At 37.4% G+C, this 12,537-nt stretch overlaps 1 protein-coding gene across 1 annotated transcript in view; it reads right to left on the reverse strand.

The window, feature by feature from the left end:
* Positions 1 to 1,133: 1,133 nt before the first annotated feature.
* The window catches only part of SPATA4 (spermatogenesis associated 4), a 15,400-nt gene continuing 3,996 nt past the window's right edge, over positions 1,134 to 12,537 (reverse strand). Inside the window, 6 exon segments of the mRNA XM_088021299.1 lie at positions 1,134 to 1,207; positions 3,841 to 3,983; positions 3,985 to 4,068; positions 4,267 to 4,417; positions 12,060 to 12,280; positions 12,388 to 12,506. Coding sequence (XP_087877425.1) covers positions 1,134 to 1,207; positions 3,841 to 3,983; positions 3,985 to 4,068; positions 4,267 to 4,417; positions 12,060 to 12,280; positions 12,388 to 12,506 — 792 coding nt within the window.

Consider the following 12,537-nt stretch of genomic DNA (forward strand, 5'->3'; position numbering starts at 1 on the left):
TATTTTATGGGTTGAAAATTATTCTCATAATTTTCTACTTTAAATTTGTCCCATTAGAATGCAAGGTTCACAGATAAATAACCTATAGCTGGTTAAGATATGCATGTAAAGTATACCGTACTCAGATAAAACTAGATTTTAAACACACTCACTCCCAAGAAGTAATCCTATTTCATCAGGGCTCTCTTTACTTTCTTTTACTAAATATTACCTGCCAAAAATGTGAAATTAAACTGGGAAATCTCTGGAGATAGAAATTCTAATAAAGCCAAGCCTTCAAAAACGCAGAACAATTGACAAGAGTTTAGCTGGAAATTGACAGGCATGTCGTGGGATTCAGCGTTCCTAATACTCGTTCTTGGAAGTTGCAAATGAGACTGTTAATGAGAGAGCATAAAGACATGAAAAATTCCAGTTGAAGAAAAATTTCCAAATGTGAATGTAAAATTATAAGAATGTATGAAAGATAATTAATCTTTCAAGATACCAGCTTGCTTTGGTTTCCCTCCAGTGAAATTATGGGGAGTGGAAGCAACCAGTAGAAAATGTTTAATTGAACTAAATGGCTTGCTAAACCCCAGAACCAAATTCCAAGTGAAGCACAATTTTCCTTTCCCACAACTCTATCAACAGGAGGGACACCTATTTTTTTAAAAATGTTTCAAGTCAGGCTATTTATGGGGGTGGACAAGGTTCTCTGTGGGCCAATGTATAATTAAAAATCATTCGGAATAAATATTTTTATGAACGCATGTGATGTGTGAATATATATCAGGCAAAGTAGTAGCTCTTTTCATTTCTAATGAGGAAAATGTATTACAAAAATGTAGATTCACCATTCCTACAGAATTTATGAGAAATAACTTTGACTTGTCATGGTGAGTTATGTTTAACTGTACCTTTAAATGATTCTTGCTCTTTCTGTGTTATTTGATTTTGTATTTTTAACAGTAACTGGCACAGGTGTTTAATAAATGGTTGTTGAATTGAAAAAGCATGTTCTTCAGCCCAATTATGGATGAGACACCACTTTAATTTACTTATATATCCAAGACTAGGTAATTCTATCCGCTTAGTATGGCAGGAGATGGGGCATCACTTCTTCAAGGCCATTAGACGGGTGCTTTTCAAGCTTACTTTTCCTTGTTTCTGATAGATTTCCTAGCAGATTCAAAAGAATGTTTTCCAGCTTGCTTCACATAAGTTTCTTAAGTGGATTGCCACCAGTACCTGTATTTCCTGGAATATTTAAATAAACAACATTAAAATCAGTTTGTGGTTATTAGATATTTGCACAACAACCAATGTTTCTAATACATGAAACATGCAGAATGATGGGCAGCAGGCTGAGCACAGGTTCATCCAAATGCCTGGTAAACAGAATATTTAAAGCATGCGTTATAGTAGCTGTAAATAAAAAATCTGAATGTCACCCACTTCCAAAAGTCATTAGCAGTGCCTAAAATATCCAGGGCTGATTTTGGTGTATCTGATACTGAATATGACTCAGTTATTTTTAGATGTTGCTTCAGAAAGCAGCTGAGGCAACAGTGCCATGGTTTTCACAGTGCTGAGATTTGGCACATACACAGAATTCATAGTTGAGTTTCTGGAGCTCTGCACTGAAGCCTCCAAGCTGCCCAGACTCTTCAGGTTACTCAGTTCCAATGTGAGGAGCCAGTGACAGCTAAGAAATCTTTTCCCCTGGCCCAGTAGTTTGCTGGATGCTAGGTTTAGGTAAACAAATGGAGGAATTTAAGTGTTAAAGAAAAAAACAAAAACAAAGGTAATGACCTATCTAACAATTAATTTTCACCACCTTATCAGATAATTAGAAGCTTTTCCCAGATGAATGGCCTTGTGGTTTCAGTGTTATGTGCAGTGCAATCTTAGATGGTAAAATAGGGCCCAGTTCCAGTGGTCTAGCTCTGTTTCTCCTTCCATTAACTTTCAAATTATGTTAGCTGACTTGAACTTATCACTCTACTCTTTTATTAGAAACAACTGAAAACGGAGGAGCGTGGGGGGGATGGGGTAACTGGGTGATGGGCAATAAGGAGGGCACGTGTTATGAAGAGCACTGGGTGTTACATGCAACTGATGAATCATTGAACACTATACCAAAAGCTAATGATGTACTATATGCTGGCTAATTGAATTTAAATTAAAAAAAAATGATTGAAATGGAATCCCTTGAACAAATTTTGGGAGAAAATAAAATTTAGCAAAACAGCTCTCTCCCATGTAATTAACCAAAGTCCGCTCCATTCATTCATTACTTTCCATTCTGTCTAGATTAAGAGAATCCAAGTATCTGGAACAGGATTGAGAGACGTAAAAAGATAAAAGCATGTTTCTTCCTATCCTGATCTGCCCTGAAAACCTCCATAGCCCATCATCCACTTTTAAAAGGATAGAAAAAGACCACCGAAGTGAGAGGGACTCATAACAGAGCATTGAGAGAATAAAATGGGGGAGAAGTTATTTATAGCTGCTCATACATGATTAAAATTGTAAAAGCAAGAATCCACTCTACTTGGGTGTTCTGATCTGAAATGATAGCATTATTTTTCTAAAAACGCCTGTGTGTGACCTTGAAATTTTTTTGAAAAGAGAACAGAAATGAGGAATGCTCTTTAGCAATTCAAGTACCGGTAGGCATCATTTTCTCAAATACGGACACTTTGCATCTGTTTCTCACACTGGAAGGACGCCCTGCTGCGACTCATTCGTCCTTCTGCCTTTTCATTACAAGTCCCAAAGCAAGTGGCCATGTGCTTTCCTGGCCTGAGTCAGGTCCAAGTAGCCGGAAGGGTAAAGAGGCAAGCAAGTGAATCAAAAGAGCCCCAGGGAAGGCTTCCCGCTGACTCGGCCTCAGCCCTCCCGTGGCTCCCAGCCTGCTGGAGTTTTCACTGCAGGCGTCACCATGGGAAGGAGGTTGAGGCAGGTTGAAGGAGAGGATGTAGGCCCAGAACCTGAAGGTGAAACTACGGATCCATTTTTTTCCCATAGAAACATCGTTACTTATGTTGGGTTCTGTCGTTGCAGAGTCCCATGCCTCCGGCATGTGATGAGTTAAAGAGGTTTTCATGGACGGGCCTAATATCTAGATACTGAGAAGTGCGCTCTGAGAAACAGTAGTTCCAGCAGGCCATTAGCAAAACAAAACTCAATGATAGTGATGTGTGATCAAATAGAGCTTGGAAAACACTTGATTCTGTACCTCTGCTCTTTAATATTTACAATGCATATTAGCATATAAAAGGCTCTGTGAAATCCTAAGTTTAAATGAAGGAATCTGTTGACATCGCTTTTCCAGACCTTATGTAAACAAAGACCTCTTTTTCTCCCATGAAAACCCTTAACAGGTAAGAAAACATGCCCTGCAGCAGAGGTCCCCAAATATTTTCCATCAAAGGCCTGACAGTCAATACTTTAGGCTTTGTGGTAGGTTTGTCAGATAAAATACGGACACTCAGTTAAATTCGAATTTCAGATAAACAATAATTTTTAATAAAAGCATGTCCTCAACATGTCCACAAAAGAATTAGTTGTATTGGCTATGTCTGTTTGTATTCGCTAAATCTAGAACCCCACTTTGTGGGCAACGACTGGCCATGACTCAGCCCTGCTGTTGGGCAAAAGTCGCCACAGACAAGGCATGAAGAACAGGCGTGGCCAGGTTCCAATACGACTTTATTTACGGACATGGAAATTTGAATTTCATATAATGTTCATATGTCAGGAAATATCTTTCTTTCAATATATTTTTTCAACCACATAAGAATGTGAAAGCCATCCTTAACTTGCAGGCTATGTAAAAACAGGCAGGAGACTGACTTTGGCTTGTGGGGTGTAGTTTGCGATGCTGTACATGCTTTCTGAACAACCAGGATTTAGACAAGTGGTTTCTTGTGGTACAACCAACTGGGAAATGTAGGCAGGCAAGTATCCATCGCTGCCTTGGGACGGATTCATCATCCCTGCTAGAGAACTGAGTTTTGAGCTCTACTGATGAGCCGTCCCTGTTTCAGACTCCTCTCCTTCAAGAAAAATCAGAAATTGTCCCTTTCGTGGTGGGGGAGAGGGGAGGCTGGCTCGGGAGTCTCTGGACACAACTGGTACTTGCAGACCGCAGGCCCCTCAGTCTATCAAAACATACCAGCCTACCAACCTAATGCACAGTTGTAGACTAAAGGCCTAGACTGATGTTTTAGCTATTTTTTTTTTAAATTTAAAGGAATGAAGTAGAAACACTCATTTAACAGGTAAAAAGTTAATAATAATAACAAAAACTCACGTAAAGCAGGAGCGAGGCCTGCCCTTGAAATCATGGCATCGTATTTGCACCCAGAGACTTTGGGAGGAAGACGATCGAGAGTAAGTTCTCCGACTGTTGGTTTGACCTCAAACCATTCTAGAAAATATGAGTACAGAAATTCTTCATTAGAAATTCACTATGGCCATTGCCAAAATAAGACACCACAATTTACAAAGTAGGCAAATTCTTTAGACGTTTCTTTAATCATATTCCTAAGAGTGGTGTGGATGGGAGGTTATTAACCCTCTCCCCACATTGTTCACACCTCTGATGTACAAAATAGTTCCTTTTAAAAGTCACTTTAAAGACAACATCTTTATGTTCCTATTAGTTTTTTAATAAGTTCTTATTTAATAGTAATATGTATACAGAAAAGTGAACAAATTGTGTGTTTACAGGCTGATGAATCTTTGGAATGAATACACCTGGGGTGTATTATTAGAATCCCCAAATCCCCCGCCTATCTCTCCCATACAGTACCCTAAAAAGAAAACACTGTATTGACTTCTGTCATAAAAGGTTAGATGATTTTTTTGTATTTCATGTGGGGTTTTTTTATATTTCATATAAATCATACAGGATTTATTTCATTTTTCAAACATGTTTATATTACAAAAATAGTGACTTAAAATTACTTCCACATTTCCCATATTTCTCATTAAATCTATAAACTATCACTCTTGGGCATTAATTTCCCTGTGCTTCTAAAGATCACTTACCCCTCCTCTGCAGCTCTCAGCCTTCACTGAGACTTAAAGAAGAGTCTAAGGTAATTTCTACTTATCAATCAGACCTTGTTAATGCTATATACAGCTCTGGACAATAACATTCTCAAAACTATAATTATCACAGTTAATTACTTTGGTGAGCTTACAATCAACAGTCTCAAAAATCAAGACTGATAAGAATTGAATACTGTTCAGGAATTTGAAGGGTTGAGGTGATCCATGGCTAAAGAGAAATTGTGGTCAAAGGAAGACAAGAGAGATAGAGGTTTAGCTTTGCACCAAGATGGACTTTTAAATAGAAGATTAAATAGAATAGTTGTGTTTTGTTCTAGAAATCCCAACTAGAGCCAATGAGAAGCAGAAATGGTGAGATCAACTAAATGTAAGCAAATGTTAGGTATAAAAAATAATTGTATCTGATCTGTGGTATTAAAAAAAAAACTTGACAGAACTAAAATGCTGAAATGTGGTAGGGGGCTGGGCAGGAGTTGTCATTGTCATAGTGTTTTAGGGTCCTTATAGTTGGAGAAAGAAAGTAAAGATATTAATTTTACATTAGGATACATATACATGTTAAAATTTCTAGGGTAGCACTAGAAAGAGTAGAAATTTTAAATTTTCCAAATTAGTAGGGGTGGGGGGGGAAGACTTTAAAAAAGATTCAATCCAAAAGAAATATAGGTCAGATAAAAACAAGAAACAGAAAGAAAAGCCACAAAATAATATGATAGATGTGAATGCAAATATAATAGGAGGCAGTACTACTGAATTCATAACAATTAAAATCACAGTGAATGAAATAACAAAGGTCCATGCAACAGGATATTTCTAAGAAGTGCAGGACCAAGTATCAGCACTTACTATAACGCACTAGTAACTAAGACAGTGTGGGTGTTGAGGTTGCACACAGGTAGACAAAATCAGCTAAAGCTGGGAAACAGACCCATATACATAAAGAAACTGGAAACGTTTGAGACAGGAGGGTATTACAAATCAGTGAGAAAAGAATAAATTTTGTTCAGGAAATGGTCTGAGACAGTTGGTTCTCCATTTCAGTTGCAGACGAATTAAGATCTTAAAAATTTTGAGACTAACCCCTTACCAGATCTATGCTTTGCAAACCTTTTTTTTTCTCCCATTTTATAGGTTACCTTTCCACTCTTGTTTCCTTTTTTATGTGGAAGCCTTTTAGTTTGATAAAATCGCACGTTTGTTTTTGCTTTTGTTGCCTGCACTTTTGATGTCATTTCCAAAAAATCACTGCCAATGCCAATGTCAAGAAACTTTTTTCCTATGCCCTCTTCTAGTAGTTTTATGGTTTATTAAACATAAGACCTATTCTGGTGTTATGTTTGGTTGTGAGATAAGGGTCCAAACTCATTCTTCTGCAAGTGAATATCCAATTTTCTCAACATGATTTATTGAGGAGACTATCTTTTCCCCATTGTGTATTCTTGGCATCCTTATTGAAGATCAAGTGTCTGTAAATGCATGGATTTATTTTTGGACTTGCAATTCTGTTTCATTGGTCTATATGTCTGTTTTCATGCCAGTACCTTACTATTTTAATTACTATAGCTTTGTATTTAGCTTGAAATCAGGAAGTGTGATGTCTCCAGCTTTGTTCTTCTTTCTCAGGATTGCTTTGGCTTTTCGGGTTCTTTTGTGGTTCCATATGAATTCAGGATGGTTTTTTCTATTTCTATAAAAACTACCATTGAAATTTTGCAAGCTTGCATTGAATCTATAGATCAATTGGGTAGTATAGACATTTTAACAATATTAATTCTTCTAATTCATGAACATAGGATGTCTTTCCATTTATCTGTCTTCTTTTATTTCCTTCATCAATGTTTTATAATTCACAATGTGTAAAGGAGTCATATCCAAAACATATAAGGAACTCATACAATTCAATAGCAAACAAAACAGATAACCCAACTAAAAACTGGGCAAAGGACCAGAGTAGACATTTCTCAAAATAAGAAATATAGGAATACAGGAGCACCTGCCTGGCTTGGTTGATGGAGTGTGTGACTCTTGATCTTGGGCTTGTGAGTTTGAGCCCCATGTTGGATGTAGATATTACTTAAAAATGCAAGCTGGTGCAACCACTCTGGAAAACAGTATGGAGGTTCCTCAAACAGTTGAAAATAGAGCTACCATACGATCCAGCAATTGCACTACTGGGTATTTACCACAAAGATACAAATGTAGGGATCTGAAGGCATACGTGCACCCCAATGTTTATAGCAGCAATGTCCACAATAGCCAAACTGTGGAAAGAGCCAAGATGTCCATCGACAGGTGAATGGATAAAGAAGATGTGGTATATATACACAATGTAATATTATGCAGCCATCAAAAGGAATGAGATCTTGCCATTTGCAACGACGTGGATGGAACTGGAGGGTGTTATGCTGAGTGAAATAAGTCAATCAGAGAAAGACATGTATCATATGACCTCACTGATATGAGGAATTCTTAATCTCAGGAAATAAACTGAGGGTTGCTGGAGTGGTGGGGGGGGTGGGAGGGATGGGGTGGCTGGGTGATAGACAGTGGGGAGGGTATGTGCTATGGTGAGTGCTGTGAATTGTGCAAGACTGTTGAATCACAGATCTGTACCTCTGAAACAAATAATGTAATATATGTTAAGAAAAAAAAAAGAAGAAGAAGATAGCAGGAGGGGAAGAATGAAGGGGAGTAAATTGGAGGGGGAGACGAACCATGAGAGATGATGGACTCTGAAAAACAAACTGAGGGTTCTAGAGGGGAGGGGGGTGGGGGGATGGGTTAGCCTGGTGATGGGTATTAAAGACAGCACGTTCTGCGTGGAGCACTGGGTGTTATGCACAAACAATGAATCATGGATCACTACATCAAAAACTAATGATGTATTGTGATTAACATAACAATAAAAAATTTTAAAGAAAAAAATCTTAAAAAAATAAGATATACAAATGGCCAACAGGTATATAAATAGGCACTCAACATCACTAATCATGATCAGGAATCAGGGAAATGCAATCAAAACCACAAAAATATATCATCATATAGCTGTTAGAATCGCTATTATCAAAAAAGACAAAGTATAAAAAGTGTTGGTGAGAATGTGGAAGAAAAGAGAACCCTTCTACACTGTTGGTGGAAGGTAAATTGGTACAGCCATTGTGGAAAACAGCATGGAGACCCAAAATTAAAAATAGAACTACCATATGATCCAACAATACCACTTCTGGGTATATATCCAAAGGAAATGAAATCAGTATTTCAGAGAGGTATGCATGTTCATTGCACCTCAGAGAGGTGCACCTCCATGTTCATTGCAGCATTATTCACAATCACTGAAGATATGAAAATGCATGAATGTATAAAGAAAATGTGATATGTATGTGTATACACATACACACAATGGAATATTAATGGAATATTAATCAACCTTTATGCTAAGTGAAATAAGCCAGATGTGGGAAAATAATACTGCATGATTTCACTTCTAGGTGGACTCTAAAATAGAGTCATAGAAGTAGAGAGTAGAATGGTAATGTCCAGGGATTGGGGGAAGGGGACATGGGGAGATGCTGATCATAGGTATGCAAGATGGATAAATTCTGCAGGTCTAGTACATAGCATGGTGACTATAGTTAATAGCGTATCATGTACTTGAAATTTGATGCTAAGAGGATTGATCTTAAGCATACTCACCACACCAAGCAAACAAGGAAAAAAAAAAGAAGGAAAGAAAGAAACAAAGAAAATGGCAATCATGTGAGGAGTTGGATATGTTTGATTGCAGTGATCATTATACAATGTATATGTACATTAAAACATCAAGTTGTATACCTTAAATATATATTATTTCTATTTGTCAATTATAACTCAATAAAGTTGAAAAAATTTTAAAAGTGAAAGGCTAACATAACATTTTTCTATATATGTCTCCTGAGGCAAGGGAAATAAAAACAAAATAAACTATTGGGACTACATCAAAATAAAAAGCTTTTGCACAGTGAAGGAAACAATCAACAAAAGTATAAGGCAACTCATGGAATGGGAGAAGATATTTGCAAATGGCCTACCTGATAAAAGGTTAGTATCCAAAAAATATAAAGAACTTATACAACTCAACACCTAAAAAACCAAATAATCCAATTTAAAAATAGGAAGAAGACATAAACAGACATTTCTCTCCAAAGAAGACATCCAGATGGCCAACAGACATGAAAAGATGCTCAATGTCACTCATCATTAGGGAAATGCAAATCAAAACTATAATGAGCTATCACCTCACACCTGTCAGGATGGTTAAAATCAACAACACAAGAAACAACAAGTGTTGATGAGCATATGGAGAAAAAGGCACCCTCATGCACTGCTGGTGGGAATGCAAACTGGTGCAGCCACTGTGGAAAACAGTATGGAGTTTCCTTAAAAACAGAAGTACCATGATTACTATAATCCAGTAATCATGCTATTGGGTATTTACCCAAAGAATACAAAAACACTAATTCAAGGGAATTAATGTACCCCTATGTTTATTGCAGCATTATTCACTCTAGCTAAACTATGGAAGGAGCCCAAGTGTCCATCAATAAATGAATAAAGAAGATGTGGTGTGGAATTTTACTCAGCCATAAAAAAGAATGAAATCTTGCCACTTGCAACAACATGGATGGGGCTAGAGAGTACAATGCTAAGGGAAATAAATCAGAGAAAGACAAATACCATATGATTTTGCTCATATGTGGAATTTAAGAAACAAAACAAATGAGCAAAGGAAAACAAAAGCAACAAACCAAGAAACAGACTCTTAACTCTAGAGAACAAACTGAAGGTTACCAGAGGGGGGTGCATGGGTGGCGGGGGGCGGAATGGGTGATGGGGACGAAGGTGTGTACTTGTGATGAGCACCGGGTGACGTATGGAAGTGTTGAATGACTATACTGTACACCTGAAACTAATATAACACTGTATGCTAACTCTACTGGAATTAAAAGTTAAAAAATAAATAAAAATGAAAGGCTAAACTTCAGTAAATTTAAATATAGGAGAATTTTTTTATAACCCCAAGATGCCAACACTGTTAACCATGAAGTTTGTATTTGTTTTTCATTTCTGCCATAACAAATTATCATAAATTTGGTGACTTATGAACAACAGCCATTTTATTTTCCCAGTACAGAAGTCTGAGGGCTTCTTTTTAGAGTCTCACTGGGCTGAAATCAAGGTGTTGGCAAGGCAGCATTCCTTCTGAAAGCCCTGGGGATGAATCCTCTCCCATGCTCATTCAGGTTTTTGGCAGACTTTGGTTCCTTGCCTTTCTAGGTCCAAAGTCTCTGTGGTTGCTGGGTGTCTCCGAGGGTTGTTCTTTGCCCTTTGGGGCCATGCCCCCTACCTTCTTGTGTTCTCCAAGTGGCCCCTGCAGCAATGGAAGGCTGAGGCCCTCTCACACTTCAGACCATTCCTACTTCTGCTTCTGCTGCATTGCTCTGATTCCACTTGGAGAAAGATCTCTGCTTTTAAGTGCTCATGTGATTAGACTGGACCCACCTGGATAACCCAGCATTAACTCCCTAGGTCAAGGTGTGCAACTTCTGCAAAGCCTCTCTTGCCATGTAATGCCACATATTCACAGGTTCCAGGGATTGGGGCGTGAACAACATGGGGGCCCCATTCTGCCTACTACAAAGGTGGATAAAATCTAAATTAAGAAATACATATGAATGAAATTAAGAAGAACATAAATTGTATGCATGAACTATTTTTTTTTTTTACATCAAGGAAATTACAAACAAAGGCAGCAGGACAGTGGTGACTCTCAGAGGGAACTATGGAGAATGCAGTAAGAAGGACACCAGCAGAATGTAAAGGTATTGGTAATGTGCCACTTCCTAGACCATAAAGGGATTCAGAAATATTTATTCATTGTCTTCTTTAAATTGTACATGCACATTATATGCATGCATGTATGACAAAAATCACAGCAAAATTTTAATGTTTAAAAACATACAAAAGAATTTGAATACACAATTGCACAACAGGATTAATAAACTCAATTCTTTCTCTACTCACAAACTCATGAGTGGAACCAGAAAGGAGAGCAAATCAAGGAAGAGAAACAAAAAACTGATAGGCAATGGCAGATGAACAGAGTAACAGAGGACGAAATCCAAGATATTCAACTCAGAGTTAGGGGGAAGTGACAGTTACTGCTCTTGTTTCCTTCCAGGGACTAGAGAGAAAATGCCTCTTCAGAAAACTGGGGTTCAAAAGAGCGAAATCCTAATGACTACAGCTGCCTTATTCATTAATGGTTTGGGTGCCACCGTCACGATAAAGTCACTAAGTGTCTGGAATCAAGGACTACAAAATTCCAGGACACGAGTGGTGTTAGAAAAGCAAAAGCAAAAACAAAAACAACAAAAAAAGAGAGAGAAAGTTCACTAACTTGCCAACTGTTGGGACTCTGATGGCAAATGCTTTGGATGCTTTGAGAATTATTTCAGCGGTATCTCTGGAAAGTTGCCTTGGGTTGCCCCAATCTGCCTTACCTTACCCAATCTACATACAGAAGCTACTACAGAAAAGGGTAACACTGACCATACGCTAGAAAGCATCTGGAATGAATCACGGTAGTCCAGGCTTTTCCTAAAGTACTTATATCCTGATGAAGTCTTAAATATTCCCATCCTCTTTAGTAACTTGAGATGATATGTGAACCTCTTATTTCCCACAAAATTTTATGTGAACACTTTCACTAACGTTTTTCTTAAAAGTATTAATACACTCAGTTAAGCTATGTTTGCATTAGAAAAATTTTTACATAAATCACTCCAATGATAATAAATCGTTCCACTGCTAGCATAAGAGAACTATTTTCCCTTTAAGCCTGGGACAGAAAAAGCAGAAATGAGACAGACAATGGCCAGCTTTTCTTTCATTTGTACTCAAGTATAGCCTCATTAAGTTGGGAAGAACTCAATTGACTATTTCCAAGGAAAACTTACTTGGATTCAGTTTTCTGCTTAATTTTCTTTGCAACATTTGTAGAAGTAAGAGGAACTCTACTTTAAGTTCATTGCTGAGCATGTTGGGATTGCTTATTATTTCTGATAACCTGATGTTATCTTTAATCGACTTTGAAGCTGTAGACCGAGGAACTAGGGGCAAACGCATCTGGTAACTATAGTCTGTAAAATTAACGAGGTCATCTTGGATACTTTTAATTCTGGAAATAAAAAATAAAATAGTGTTCACAAGCCACATTTTAGTAATGAGACTGATATCAAATTTTCATGTTAAATTGTAGTGCTAGAAAAATTCCGAATGACTTACTCTCGATGTGTTAACAAGGTATAAACCTCTTGGATCAGGATTTCAGGTACTCCAGCTTTGCAATGAATTGTTCCATGGATTAGCTCTTTAGGTAATTTAATTTTTTTTCTTGCCAGGAACTTTAATAGTAGAAAGAAAGAATTTTCATTA

Source organism: Eumetopias jubatus, unplaced genomic scaffold (assembly GCF_037043125.1).
Source record: "Eumetopias jubatus isolate StellerSeaLion01/CBP00866 unplaced genomic scaffold, mEumJub1_p1.0 scaffold_2, whole genome shotgun sequence".
Taxonomy (NCBI): domain Eukaryota; kingdom Metazoa; phylum Chordata; class Mammalia; order Carnivora; family Otariidae; genus Eumetopias; species Eumetopias jubatus.